A 16,004-nucleotide genomic window follows, 5' to 3' on the forward strand; every position below is an offset into this window, starting at 1 on the left:
AGCGTGGACTGGAGATCCCTGGAGCCACCAGTTGCTTAGATCCTGTCCCTGGTATCATGGAGATGGCTCAAGCGCCGGCCAGAGCTTGCCCCTCCCCACATAACTTCCTTAGATGTTCCAAACCAGACCAGACCACCTGGAGCCCTGCTGGAAAACCCAGCTCTGTAATAATGTGATTGGTCCAAATCATTGTTTCTGTCACCTCACTTCCCAGCTAGTGTCTGGAGCCATCATAACTCTAGGGTGGCCACAGTCAAGACACCGCAGTGGTTCTACATGCAAAATAAAACACTCAGTGACCCCAAAACACATTAATAAGTTAATGGATAAAATTTACTTTCATACCTTGATATTTTTATTATTTCATTCTACTGTTAATGTTTTCACAGATTTCAATATTCATTCTTTATTCATATTCTCTGTAAGATCCTTGAACATATTCATATTTGCTATGTTTGAAGAACTTGTATTGTGCTTCAGCTATATTGTATTTCTCAAAGCTGGCGGAAGCTTGTCTGGGGTGCTCACATTTGTGTCTTTGCACTGGGGTCTAAGCGTCTGGAGCTATGATGTGGGAGGTGTTTCTTGGTGTTGGTATCTGCTTGTCTTTGGTAGATGGGTGTTCCTTTGGTTGCTGTTTCCCTCTCTGGATCCTAAGCAAGTGTGGTGGCTCTGGGGTCTCTGGTAAAGAACACTTCTGTGAGTAGGTCATTGGCAGAAATGAATGGAGATGGGCGAGGAGGAAAGGCTGAGAAGACTGTGGGAAAGAGCTAGGGGGATGCATCTAGACCAAGAGGGAAAGTCCCCAGGGAATGTAGGTATGGCGGTGGGAGGGGTTCCTGCAAAGAGGCTGTGGTAGGATAAATAACAAGTCTGGAGAGACAGGGGTGAAAGGGCAAGGCAAACCCTGGTTCTGCACCAAAATGTGAAGTCACCAGTGAATGGAGTTTGATTGGGAGGAGGGTCTTCCGCCAAGAGGCTGCTAGAAGACTAGGAGTAAAGTCTGGAGAAAGAGTAATGGAGGCTGGGAAGAACAGTGAGAACTGCCTAGCTGAGTCCCAGACCAGTTTGGCCACAGGAGTTCCTGGCAGAAAGTGTTTGTGGGACTTGATGGCCCACAAAAGGGAATGAAGATGGGGTGGAAGAGAAGGCTGAGAGGGTCAGCAGGAAAGACCTAGCTGTGTCTGCAGCAAGCAGCAGAGTCCCCGGGAGGTAGGGTGAGAGGAAGAGCTCCCGTAAGCAGGCTGTAACAGGACTATGAGACTGGGAAAATGGAAATGGTGGACAGGAAGGATAGTGAAAATTGCCTGCCTGAGTCCCAGCCCTGTGTAATCACTGGAGACCACTGGTAGAAAGTGTTTGTGGGGAACAAAGCTGGCACAAAGGAATGGAGATGGGCTAGAAGGAAAGCTGGGAGAGTTGGCAAGAAAGAGGTAAGCTGGTTCCATACAAAGAGCCAGGGTCCCTAGGGCTGTGCATTTTCATAGAAATACTTATTTGGTCTTTTGTTCTTAAGAATGTTGAGGAGGTGACACCAGAGGATTAATTCTAGGGTCTTACAGATGCTAAGCAAGCACCAACACAAAACTACATCCCCAGTCTTTTCTACTTTTACCACTTATTTTGAGACAGTCTCACTAAGTTGCCCTGCCTGAAGGACACAGTAAATAAGACAAAATGACAGCCTACAGAATGGGAAAAGATTTTCACCAAACCCACATCCTGACAGAGGGCTGATCTCCAAAATGTATAAAGAACTCAAGAAACTAGACATCAAAATAACAAACAATCCAATTAAAAAATGGACTATAGAGCTAAACAGAGAATTCTCAAAGGAAGAATTTCAAATGACTGAAAGACATTTAAGGAATTGCTCAGCATCCTTAATTATCAGGGAGATGCAGATCAAAACAACTCTGAGATACCATCTTACACCTGTCAGAATGGCTAAGATCAAAAACACTAAGAACACTCCTCCACTGTTGGTGGGAGTTCAAACTTGTACTGCCACTTTGGAAATCAGTATGGTGGTTTCTCAGAAAATTGGGAATCAATCTACCTCAAGACCCAGCTATACCACTCTTGGGCATATACCCAAGGAATGCTCAGTCATACCACAAGGACACATGTTCAACTATGTTCATAGCAGCATTATTCATAATAGACAGAACCTGGAAACAATCTAGATGCCCCTCAACTGAAGAATGGCTTAAGAAAATGTGGTACATATACACAATGGAGTACTACTCAGTAGAGAAAAACAATGACATCATGAAATTTGCAGTCAAATGGATGGAACTAGAAAATATCATCCTGAGTGAGGTAACCCAAACCCAGAAGGACAAACATGGTATGTACTCACTCATAAGTGGATATTAGATATAAAGCAAAGGGTAATCAGGCAATAACCCACAACCCCAGAGAAGCTAATTAACACAGAAGAACCAAAGAGGGATGCATGGACTGCTCTGGGAAGGGGAAATAGATGAGATCTCCATGAGTAAACTGGGGATGAGGGGTGGGCAATGGAGGGTAGGGGATAGGGGATGAGAACATAAGGGAATGGGATGCTTGAGGTGGAACAGGAAGGGAGGGGGAATGCAATAAATGAAATACCATGATAGAGAGAGATATCATGGGGATAGAGAGAAACCCAGTGCTAGGGAAGTTGCCAGGAATCCCCAAGGATGACCCCAGCCTAGACTACTAGCAATAGTGGAGAGGGTGCCTGAACTGAACTGGCTTGCCCCAGAGATCAGACCAGTGAATACCCTAACTGTCATCACAGAGCTTTTCTCTAATGACTGATGGAAACAGATGCAGAGATCCACAGCCAAACACCAGGCAGAGCTCCAGGAGTCCAGTCAAAGAGAAAGAAGAAGGATTCTATGAGCAAGTGCATCAGGATCATGATGGGGAAACATGCAGGGACTACCAAACCAATCTAGAGGGAACTCATGAAAGTTGGGTCAATGGCTGTGGAGCCTACATGAGACTGGACTAGGCCCTCTGCATGCTGAGACAGCTGTGTAGCTTGATCTACTTGGGAGGCCCCCTGGTAGTAGGATCAGAATCTATCTCTGGTGCATGAGCAGGCTTTATGGAGCCTACTACCTATGGTGGGACACCTTGTGCAGCCTTGAAGCAGGGGGAAGGGCTTGGACTTGCCTCTACTGGATGTGCCTCCACATGGGAGGCCTTGCTTTCTTATGGGTGGGAGAGGGGGAGTGAGTCGGGAGGGGGAGGCTGGGAGGAGGAGGAAAGAGGGGATCTTTGATTGGTGTGTAAAATGAATGAAAAAAATTTTCTTTAAAAAAAGTTGCCCTGCCTTGTCTTAAACTCACTGTGTAGACCAGCTGATCCACTTGTCTCAGCTTCCCAAGTACCTAGGATTACTTGCTTGTACCAGCAGACAAGTTCTTTTGCTCATTTTAACCACATGCTGTTTGTTTTTTTATTGGTAAGCAGGACAGGGATTTTTTAGAAAAAAAAAGTTCTTATTAACTATTTGAGAATTTCATACAATATATTTTTGTCATATTCATCCACCACTCTACTCCCTAATTTCTTCCAGATCCACTCCCACATCTCTTTTCCCACAACTTCATGTCCTTTTTTCTCTTAGTTTAATAACCAATCAACTCCTATTTGTGCTGCCCATATACTTCTTAGAGTGGGGTCAGTCATTGGAGCATGGTTGACCTACCAAGGCAATACCACTAAAGAAACAACCCCCTCTCTCTCACTTTCATTCATCTATGGATCTATCTATCTATCTTTCACCCAGAAGTCCTCAACTGTCCATATAACTCCTTTAGAATATTGGATAAAGGAACATTTTTGGGGGGCTAAGGGCCAATATTTATTTCTACTTTTTCAATGTCATTTTTTTTACAGATAATGCATTTTTAATCATATTTTTCTTTTCTCCCAACTCCTCCGAGAAGCAAAGGTCAACACAAACAAACAAAAAAACAATAACCTAATAAATACTAAAGCAAAACAAAAAGCACACACTAAAAAAAATAAATGGAGTCCATATTGTGTTGACTAACTACTCCTGGGCTCAGGGCCTGACTGGAGTATAGTTGATATACCCAATGATACTCTATTGAAGAAAAGTAATGTCTTAGTTAGGGTTTCTATTGCTACAATGAAACACCATGACCAAAAAACAAGTTAGATGGAAAAGGTTTATTGGGTTTATACCTACACATTGTAATCCATCATTTAAGGAAGCAAGGAACTCAAACAGGAAAGGAACCTGATGCAGAGGCCACAGAGGGGTGCTGTTTACTGGCTTACTCCTCATGGCTTGCTCAGCCTGCTTTCTTATAGAACCCAGAACCACCAGTTCAGGGATGGCACCACCCACAATGGGCTGGGCCCTCCCCTATCAATCATTAATTAAGAGAATGCCCTAAGCCAGATCTTATGGAGGCATTTTCTCAATTGAGGTTCCCTCCTTTTAGATAACTGTGGCTTTTGAGTTGGCACAAAACTATGCAAGACAAGTGATTTTCTCTTTCCAATCAGGTCAATTACAAATTGCTTCTTGGTTAATGGTGGAACTTTGTCTCCACTTCCTCTTCTCTGTGCTAGGATTTTGTCTGGGTTGAACCTGTGAGGGTCTTGTGAGTACTATCACAATCTCTATGAGTTCAAATGTATATCAGTCCTATTGTGTCTAAATGACACTGTTTCCTTGGACTCATCCACCACCTCTGGCTCTTACCGTCTTTATGTCTTGTCTTCCATATAGATCCCTGAGCATTGATGGGGAGAGAGTTGAAAAAAACATTCCATTTAGGACTGAATGCTCCAAAGTCTCTCACTCGCTGCACATTATCCAGTAGTGAGTCTCTCTGGTAAATATCACCTACTACAAGAAGAAACTTCTCTGATGAGGGTTGAAAGATACACTGATCTATGGATATAGCAATATGTCACTAGAAGTCTTTTATTGCTATGTTCCTTTAGGAGAATAATAGTAGTAGGTTTCTCCCTAGGGCCCAAGACCTATCCGCTCCGATTCTTGGCCATTTTAACAGTGTCAGGTATGGAATCCTACTCATGGAATGTGCCTTAAATCCAATCAGAAATTGTTGCTCTGTTAACACTTGTGCAACTATTGTACTAGTATATTTTGAAGGCAGGTTGCTGTTATAGGTTGCAGGATTTGTAGCTGAGTGATACTGACGATTACTTTTCTCCTCTAGTAGAGTGTAAAGTACATCTCATCACCATAAATGCCAGTCAGTGGTTAAAGTGAAACTTCTAGTTGGGAACCACATCAATTTCTCCAAATTTGATGACATAAATAAGTGGTGTCAGACTGTGAAGAGTAAACAATAGCCTTAGCAGCAGCCATACTAGGAGCTTTTTAAATATATTCTAGAAGCTAGAACTTTATCAGAAACATGATTTTTAATATTTTCTTCCATTCTCTAGATTGTCTTTGTGCTTTTTGATATTGTCCTTCTATGTATTAATATTGTTAATTTTAAAGACAATGTATCTGCTTTGCCCTTCATTGTTAGTGCTTCAGGTGGCTTGTCAAAGAATCCATTGCTAAATCTAAGGCTGTAAAAATTACTCCTAAGCTTTCTTCTACAAGATTTCTCTATTCTCTCTTTAATTTAGGTCTTTGGTACATTTTTGAGCTAATATTTATACCTCAAATGAGGTAAGGATCCAACAATCTTCTGACATATATGTTCAGTTGTCCCAACACTGTTTGTCAAAGAGATCATCTTTTCCCTCACTGAAAGGTCTTGTCATCTTTGTTGAAAAGCAAGTGGCCATAGCTATATGGGCTTTTCTCTCAGTTTTATCCTGTTGAATCTATTTATCTATAATCCATGACCAAAAGTAAACAAAAAAATTATTGTAGGCTACTGGTTTATAACAAATGTCCTCCAGACAAGCATGAGTCAGGAATTTTTAAAATACAGATTCTTGGGTCTTTCTTTAGATCAAAGTAATTGGAATCTTGTAAGAGCTTTTTCCAGGGGAAGAAGGACAATTTTTTTAAAGGAAAAAAATCCAGAACAGGCAAGCTGTAAATGTCAGCAGCTTCATGGGGGAGGACATAGGAGAGAAGGAAAAAGTCAAGACATTTGAGTATCAGCACTGAGGTCAGCCACATGGTAAGGAGGGGATTTTTGAGAAAGGAAACCCAAAGTACCATAAAAACCACAGTTGGGTTTTAGTTATCATGCAAAACAGACAGGGAGGGGACAGAGGGAGAGAGAGAGAGAGAGAGAGAGAGAGAGAGAGAGAGAGAGAGAGAGAGAGAGAGAGAGAGAGGAGAAAGTCCTAGGTAGGGAACCAGGAGAACTCAGAAGAGAAGTTTGTTTGTTTTTAATACCCAAATCAAAGTTTATTAGAGTTTCTTGATGGATTCAAGAGAGTAACCATCCATTACACTCATCCACACTTTTTTTTTTCTTTTTCTCCTCCAAGAGTAGACCTGTGAATAATGAACCCAGGGCACTTTCAGGCGCTTTGACAGCTGTGGGAGTGGCTAACATCAAAGCGTGAGATTCCTCCCAGAAGACTTCTAGAGAGGAAAAGAGAGAAGAAATTTGACCATCATTTCATTTTTAACTTAAAACAATAGTGGCCCTGTCTCTCTGGGCTCCCAGTAGGCCCCTCAGGGCTGAATTGATACAAGGCCATGTTATCTTCTATCTGGGTAGCTTTTTCCTTATCAAGAAGAAAATCATCAATGAGAAATTATTGTTTAAATAACACCTTGTACATATTTAAGCCTAATGTGTGGGGAGTGAGGTCCCCTAGAATGTTAAAGAAATAGTCCAATCATTTTAATCTTTGGTAATACTTTCCTATTGGGTGTTTAAGACCTTGCAGGTACCCAACATTAATTATTTTCTGTTGCTGCTGCTGGTTGTTGTTGTTGTTGTTGTTACTGTTCTGCTTACTGGGGGCTGGAACCTTAGCCCACCTCCACTACCCACATTCCCCATCTCTAAGCACCCGGCATCTTGAATTACATTTGTGTAATATTTCTGTTGTTGATAGTTCCCTTTGCTGCTTAAGCTTTCTTTAAATTCCTTTTCAGAGTTTGGAAGCTTAGTTGGGTGGGGTCTTGCCCTGAGGACACCACTCCCTGTATTCCATTTTGAATCTGCTTTTCTTAAAACTTTTTATCTCCTTGAACACAAGAATTGACTCCAATATTACATTTCCTAGTGCTCCTTTTCTTCTCAAACTGTACATATTTCTCTTTGCCCAACTTGCTCTTTTTATTATAGTGCATAAAAGTGATCACTATCATGATGGGAAGACGTGCAGAGATGACCGGCCACACTAGTGGAAGCCCATGAACTATGGACTAGTGGCTGTGAAGCCACCGCAGGACTGGACTAGGCCCTCTGGATATGGAAGACTGTTGTTTGGCTTGAACTGTTTGGGGGTCACCCAGGCAGGGGGATCAGGATCAGTCCCTGGTACATGGGCAGGCTTTTGGGAGCCCGGTGACTGTGGTGTGCTGCCTTATGTAGCCTTGGAGCAGTGGGGAGGGGCTTGGACCTATCTAGGCTCAGTGTGCCAGGCTCTGCTGACTCCCCATGGGAGACCTTGATTTGGGGAATGTGGGGATGTGGGGTGGCTTGGGAGGGAGAGATGGAGGGTGGGAGAAGGGAGGAAGAGGGATCTGTGGGTGGTATGTAGAGTGAGTAGAAAATTTCTTAATAAAGAAAAATGAAAAAAAAAGTGATCACTAGTAACCATGTAACATAATCAATACTGGACTCTCTTGAAATCTCCTCTGTCAACAACATTAACCCAAAACTCTTCAATTTAGCCTTAGGCAAATTCTTAGGACAAGGGCAAAAAACGGACACATTTTTTCCAAAATATCTTAAGAATGGTCTTCAATATTATTCTCCTTTAAAACCTCTTGAGCTGGGCTACCATAGTCCAAATCACCTCAACACTACTGTCTTCCATGCTCTACTAGGATATCCCATTAATCCCCATCTAAAACATTCCACTGCTTTTCTAGTCCACAGTCCCAAAGTCTTCCATATTTGTCCAGCAAATAGCATGGTCAGGCCTCGCACAGCCATACCCTGGTCCCTGGTACCAAGTTCTATCTTAGCCATTGTTCTATTGCTGTGAAGAGACACCATGACCAAGGCAACTCATAAGATAAAGCATTTATTGGAGTCTTGCTAACAGTTTTAGAGGCTCAGGCTATGATCTTCATGACAAGAAGCAGACAGGCATGGCACTGAAGAAGTAACTAAGCGTTTTGCATTCTGATCCATAGACAGCAGACAAAGAGAGAGAAAGAGAGACACTGGGCCTGGTATGGGCTTTTTGAAACCTCCATTCCTATCCCCAGTGACACACCTTCTCTAACAAGGCCACTCCTCCTACATCAAGGCTATACCTCCTAATCCTTCCCAAACAGTTCCATTCCCTGGTACTAAGCATGCAAATATATAAGCCTATGGGGGCCATTCTCATTCAAACCACCACATTGGTAATTACTTTTCTCCTCTGGTGGTGTGCATAGCATCTTCCAGCACTATGAAAACTAGCAAGTAAGTATGTTCTATGACTCAAGTATGTGATGTCTTCAGGCATATGGTATTACCATCAAATTCTGGACCGTAACCAAGAGCATTATTAATAGCCTAGAATGTTAGAGGTCTATGAACCCTCCTTTACCAAAAACTCCAAAAGACTTAACCCATTCCTGACACTGGATTTGGTTTTTTGTTTGTTTGTGTTTTTGTTTTGCTTTTTATTTATTATGCTACCATGAGTAGCAGGGGCCCCCAATGAAGGCCAAATCCATTTAACTTTTTATATGTGTGTTTGTATGTGTTTTAGAAAGCTTCTACAGTAGTCAGTTTCCAAATGACTATTACAAAGTATCACTAGCATTAGTAATTGCTTCCTGTATTCTGTTCTCTACCCCGCCCTCCCATCACTGCCCCCATCCTTGTCCCCGTCCTCGCTTCCACCCCCATCCCTGCCCCCATCCCCATTTCTATCCCTGTTTAACCCAGCTTCCTTTTTATCTTCCCATTCTAGAAACATTCTGCCATCATAGGAAAGTGTTTTATCACGTAGAAATCATTTACATTTTAAACACCTTCATTCTCACATCCTTCTAACATCATTTTCCTACTTACTAGCTTTATCTTACTTTATTTCTTATACCATGAAACATAGCAACATTAATAAATTTACCATCTGTTGTGAGAATTTTTTTTTTTGTGGGTGCTAAGTAATGTCTACCCTCTCCTCATGAGGTCTCAGTGACTAGTCAGTGCTCGAGTCTACCAAAGATCACCCTGAGGAGCCAATGAGCTTGTTAGGCCTACTTACAGAGTGAAGATTACAAGTTAGTGACAGGAATGTGAGGGATCTGAAAGAAACTACGCTGCATTTTGTTTCTTTTTTCTCTTTTGACAATTTTATGCTTGAATCCAATGTAATTTTATCACATTCACTCCTCACTATTTTCTCTCTTTTCCACCCAACTCCTGCTTATTCTTCCCAATTGTTTCCTCTCTAACACATTCATTCTAGTATTTGAAGTCATAGCTAGAACTGTAAGATAAAAGGAAGAAATAAAATGGATAAAATAGGAGAGAAAAAAGTCAGAGTTTCCTGACTTTCAGATGGCATTTTTCTGTATATAAGAGACACTAAACATCTCACCAGAAAACTTCCAGAAGAGGTAACACTATTATCACATTGAAAAAACACAAAATTAAGAAACAAAAATCAGTAGTGAAAAAGCAAGCATTCTCAGAAAGAAAGTGGAAAAAATATCATTCAAAATAGCCTCAAAAAATTAAAAATCTTATAATAAACTTACCAGAAAAGTTACTACAGTGGAAACATTAAAACACTGAAGACAGAAATTTAAGAAGACAATAGAAGATTGAAAGGACCCCCATACCCATAAATTGAAAAAAAATGTGAAAACAGCCATCCTGCCAAAGCAAGTGCCTATGTTAAAGTAGAAAAAGTGGTATCTTTTTCCCTTTTGTTTTGGTGGGATCTCTAAATACTACTAGTTAATTTAATTATACACAATATGCCCCAAAGATTCAGGTGTTCAGGTCCTATTTTTCATTAAACCCTCTCAGCAGTAGATGCCAAGGCTATTACATCAGCAGTCACAGAGTTAACTTTTCTTAACTATAACTTGGCAAGCTGATCTCACTGTTGGGACGTTTCCTTGGAAACAAAACCTGGATATTCAGGTAGACCAACAGCAATGCAACAGCTGCCAGCCACAGCTGTTTGCTCCCTTTATGGTTCCCCTTCAGAGCTCAAAGATGGACATTCCATCTGGAATGAATGATAACACTCGCACCTAAAGTGTGCAATAAAGCAAACAAGATGCTTTGGCCACACTGGTGTTCTGATTGACGATGACGTTTGGTTTTTAAATTGTCCTGATAAACTGGTACAACTGTAAAGAAGATTGCTCATAGCTCTCCATCTCTACTCATCACTAGGTCTAAAAAAACGACAAGACACGCTGCTCTTACACGACATCTTCAGTCCACTGGACACCATCCTAGGAAATCTTACTGCGGAATTATTTACATAGTGAAAAAGGGACTATAGTAAAAATACAAAAGTATCATTTTGCCGTGACATATGACAAACTGTGAACCAGCTCTCGAGGGGATTTCAAGAGCTTCCACTTTCTTCATAGAAAAAAGTCAGTGCACACACAGTTTTCTGACTAGCCAACTTCAACTAAGTCCTTCCCTCTACTGGAAGATAGTTTTCATTATACTCAAACTACAACCCAAAAGATCCAGGTATTTTTGAAGGGACTGAGAGCATCAGAAAAAACTCAGGTGAGATTTATAGATATTTGCATTTTATTCTTATTTTGCCCTTACTCATCATCTCCTACATTTTCCTGAAATAGGTACTTTAGTACTCCATATATTTTTATATTTATTTAGTTTATCTTATGTGTGTGAGTATTTTGTCTGCACATATGTATGTAGCATGTGAATGCCTCTGGTGAACTTGGTGGTCAGAAGAATGTATCAGCTTTCCTGGAACTGGAGTTATAGGTACTGGGGCCCAAGCCCAGGTCCTCTACAAGAGTGACAAGTGCTATTAACTGCTGATCCATCTCTCCCTACCATATTTCTGACATCAGTTATTTCATGTCATTGGACACTACGTTTTCCAAAGCACTTTGTCCTGTGAGTTCACAGAAGTAGAAGGAAAATGCTGAGAGGGGGGAAGGGTTAGTTAAAAGTGTGTGTCCCCATTCTAGGAGAAGGAAACAAAGTCTTTGCTTCAGAACAAATTTCACATGATTAATTTAAAATCAGGCCGGGCGGTGGTGGCGCACGCCTTTAATCCCAGCACTCGGGAGGCAGAGCCAGGCGGAACTCTGTGAGTTCAAGGCCAGCCTGGGCTACCAAGTGAGTTCCAGGAAAGGCACAAAGCTACACAGAGAAACCCTGTCTCAAAAAAAAAAAAAAAATCAGCCCCTGTCCCTTCAAGTGTCCATTTTAAAACAAGGAAAATAGCTGTAAGTCATTAACTAAACAATTGAAATAATTGTCTATAGCAAAAACTGTGAAATGCATGTTCTAAGAAAAATGATAAACCTTAAAATTAATCCGTAGTTACATAAAGATATTGCTGTAAATACTAACAAAACACTAGTCTGGTTATTTTACAGGTATTAATCGAAAGACCTCTGTCCAAAAAGTATCGTGTTTAGCACAATTCTGTTTTGTTAGAACCTCAATTTGACAGTACTGTTAATTTTTATTTTGACATGGACAGCAGAAGTAGGCATTTTTGCATAAGGCTGGCATGGTGAGTGACAGGGAGTATTAGAAATTGCTGACAGTGGCAGCGAAGTTTCCCCTGAGCAGTACGGGGAAGACTAATGTGTCCAGCAGAGTCTGACCTGAGGAAAGTTAGAAGGCAGACAGCACAGGATGAGGGGTCCAGGGACAAAGAGAGACAGGTTCCCAGGTGAGCCACCACTGGAAAGCTGCGGGCAAAGGTGCCATGAGGGGGCAAGCCTGACAAATGAGGCTCCCTAAAGATCACACCCCAAACTGACTCAGGACACCTAAGAGAAGAAAGGTCATAAAGACACCTCTGCTTAACTTCTTCACCACAGATATTCAGAGTGATGGCAAAGTGGATGAAGCCTGGGGCAGGAGACCTGAACTCTAGACCCAGCTGTGACCCAATTCTGTGTAACCTTGAGCCTAGTGCTTTACCTCTGTATGCCTCATTTTTGCTATTTGGAAAATGAAAAAAAAAAAATGTAAACTCTCAGCTCCCTTCAAGAACTAAAACCCTGTGACTCTTATATAGAGCATAAAAATATTATAAAAGCAGGAGTGGGGGTGGAGAGAGGTCTCAGCAATTAAGAGCACTCTCTGCTCTTGCAGAGGACCCAAGTTCTGTTGCTAGTACCCACATGGAAGCTCACAATCATCCATAACTCCAATTCCAGAAGAATCTGAAGCCCACTTGTGGCTTCCATGGGCACCAGACATGCACAGGGTGTATATGAATATGTGTGGGCAAAACAACAGATATAGATTGATGATAGATAGATAGAAAGATAGATAGATGATTGATAGATGGATAGATAGATAGATAGATAGATAGATAGATAATAGATAGGTAGATAGATACATAGATAGATGATTGATAGATAGATAGATAGATAGATAGATAGATAGATAGATAGATAGATAGATAATGCATACATACATACACACATAAAATCTTTTAAAATAGCAATGATGCATGAATCAGAGGAAAGATAAAGTAAAAGAAAATAAAACAGCTTCCTTGAATTTACTTGTAGACCAGTAAATCAATCAACAGAATGAAAATCTGAAGATCTGGAGATGATCTAGTCAACACACAGATGTTGCTAAGCCTGGACCTTGACCTCTAGGTTAAGGGATACTAGGGTTTTGTGCATCCTTCTCTAAAGAGGCGCTCAACAAACCTCACAGACACATTGCCAGCTGTCCAGCAGCATGGTGAGCTGATGTAGCCTTCTGAGACTGACATCATGGAAATTAAGCTCAGCACCCGGAGAGAGACACCAGGAGAGAAGTGATTTGGATTAGTGAAAAGTACAATCAATGGGACAACCAGGGAAGCTATATTCAAAGGTCAAGTTTATGTACCTTACACAAAGTCCCTATTCAGAGTATGGAGAACCTTAGTCCATAACCCGAGCTGGGTGTGGACTTGGAGGCAGAAGGATCAGGAGTTCAAGGACATCCTCAGCTGCATAGCAAGACTGGGCTATTTGAGACTCTGTCTCCAATACTGTAAATCTAAACCTGAAGCATTGCTACAGTAAGGGAGAAACACCTTGTTTGGACTCTCCACCCCCTTCTTCAAGGGGATTTTAATTTCCTGGTAAATCAAGGTTCACTGTTGCATTATTCCCATGGTGTGGGGTTAGCATCTAGTGAAGATGATGAAACATGATTTGTTTTTAGGAAACACAAGACGGGGCTGTAGCTCAGAGTTAAAACAAGTACTTAATATGTGTGAGCTGCCATCAAATCCCCAGCACCAAGGGAGGAGGGAGGGAGGGAACAGAAAATAAACACAAGATATTTGACCCACAACTTCTAGTTGAAGTCATAAATGACCAAGAAATTAAGTGACCAAATGGTTGACACAAATGTTAAGTGTTACATTTGTTTCACGTTTTTTCTTTAATTTTGACAGAGAGCTGAAAGAATGGAAAAGGCTGTCCTTGCCAACCAAACTTCAGTGATGTTTTTTCGGCTTAGAGGTTTATCTGTAAATCCAAAGGTACAGATGGCTGTGTTTTTCATGTTCCTCATTTTCTACGTCCTCACACTGATTGGTAACATCCTCATTGTCATAACTATCATATTCGACCGCCGGCTCCATACACCCATGTATTTCTTCCTCAGCAATCTGTCCTTCATTGATGTCTGCCATTTCACAGTCACTGTCCCAAAGATGCTGAGAGACACCTTGTCAGAAGAAAAGCTCATCCCTTTTGATGCCTGTGTGGTCCAGATATTCTTCCTGCATCTTTTTGCCTGCATGGAGATCTTCCTGCTTACAGTCATGGCCTATGATCGGTATGTGGCCATTTGTAAACCCCTGAAGTATATGACTGTGATGAACTGGAAGGTGTGTATGATTCTGGGAGGGGCCATGTGGACAGCAGGGACCATCCACTCCATATCTTTCACCTCACTCACCATCAATCTTCCCTACTGTGGTCCTAATGAGATTGACAACTTCTTCTGTGATGTACCTCAGGTAATTGAACTGGCTTGCACTGACACCCACATAACTGAGATTCTCATTGTCTCCAACAGTGGTATGATCTCTATGGTATGCTTTGTGATTATTGTAGTGTCCTACGCAGTCATTCTCGTGAGTCTAAGGCAACAGATCTCTGAGGGGAAGAGGAAAGCCCTGTCCACCTGTGCAGCCCACCTCACCGTGGTCACACTATTCCTGGGACACTGTATCTTCATCTACTCACGACCATCCATCAGCCTCCCCGAAGACAAAATTGTTTCTGCATTTTTTACTGTTGTTACCCCTCTGCTGAACCCTATAATCTACACCCTTAGGAATGAGGACATAAAGAATGCCTTGAAAAAGTTAATCAGGAGGAAAGAAATAAAAGAAAAGTGAAAATACTAAGCTCTTAGAAGTCTTGGTGATCTAAATCCAAGAAGCAGCTATGTATTGTATTTACCAGATGATATGACTTGCAACATTTTCTTTGCTATATCTAGGCCCTTTATCTAACAATCACAATAAAGGCTGTGATTGGTAACATCTTCCACTTCTAGAAATTGTAACAGGCACTGGGCACTTACCTAACTCTCTCAACAGCAGTAGATTACATGCTCTTCTAACTACAAGGGAACAAAAGCTCACACTGAGCAAATAGCATGCTGAAATTCACCCTGCTACAAAATCATAAAGACGTGACTCAAAAGGCCCAGAATGTAGCTAGTGCAGAATGTGTATTTGGCATAGAGAAGGCCCTGGGTTCAATTCCCTGCTTCAGAAAAAAAGAAGTCACAATATTGGATTTCAAATCAAATCTATCAACCCACTATTGCTAGAAGAACTGGGAGAAAATACCAACTTGAATTCATTATCTCATTCTGCTGCTCCAGCTTTTCAATTAATCAGAAATGTAAACAACACTTTAGGTTTCTGGACTGCCTTCATCTGCATTATTCATTCTGGTGTTTGCCTAGAGGACTTATCAAATTCTGGTAAATGAAACAAAGGACATTTGAACATCACTGGTGACAAAGAGAGACTTTGAACCATTGAGGTGACTAATGCTCTTGAGAGTTCATCTAAATCTGCCATCCTAGTAATGAAATGGGAATATTTTATTGTTTTTTATTTTACAAATACTTCCTGAGCACAAAATTTGTGTTAGATACTAGATTTATAGTTACAAGCACAACTAATCCATAGACACTTCTACTTGGAGTATACAGTCTAGTATAAAGAAAAAGCAAAACTGAGAGCAGCTAAATGTAGTTATAGATTCAGCAAATGCTGTCAAAAAATAGAGCACTGTGAACATGCAGGGGAGGTGGGCCCTGCACTGAGCGGCGCAGAGAAAGCTCTCTGAGGAAGTCACATTTTAGCTAGTTATGAAATATGAAAAGGAGCCAACCATGAAAAAGAAAACTAGAAAACACTCCAAGTAGAGGGAACTGTAGGTTCAAAGGCCTTTGTTGAGAGAGATAGCTTGTTCCAAGAAGTTACAACCACTGAGCTTAGAGCCTAGATAAGGGATCATGCTGGAAGAAAAGGGGCATTGGAGAAGTGAAAAACATCTTGCTGGTTCACTTAAGGAGTTTAGAGTCTTTTCCATAAAAAAGAGAGGTTGCCAGAATGGGGTTAGCAGAGAAATGATATTGGTTTGTGTTAGATGAAATAGATTGTGTTGTTGTTTTTGA

The 16,004-nt window shown here is 41.2% G+C and overlaps 1 protein-coding gene across 1 annotated transcript; it reads left to right on the top strand.

Moving 5' to 3' along the window:
* Nucleotides 1-13,764: 13,764 nt before the first annotated feature.
* Nucleotides 13,765-14,706, top strand: LOC128107973 (olfactory receptor 4E1-like). The gene has a single exon (XM_052734298.1). It carries the CDS (start codon nucleotides 13,765-13,767, stop codon nucleotides 14,704-14,706), a length of 942 nt encoding a protein of 313 aa, XP_052590258.1.
* Nucleotides 14,707-16,004: the final 1,298 nt, after the last annotated feature.

This window comes from Peromyscus californicus, unplaced genomic scaffold (assembly GCF_007827085.1).
Source record: "Peromyscus californicus insignis strain IS unplaced genomic scaffold, ASM782708v3 Scaffold_12__1_contigs__length_115047231, whole genome shotgun sequence".
NCBI lineage: Eukaryota > Metazoa > Chordata > Mammalia > Rodentia > Cricetidae > Peromyscus > Peromyscus californicus.

Excerpts from the sequence above, each read along its gene's own strand:
- LOC128107973 (XM_052734298.1), top strand. The coding sequence starts at position 13,765 with ATGGAAAAGGCTGTCCTTGCCAACCAAACTTCAGTGATGTTTTTTCGG.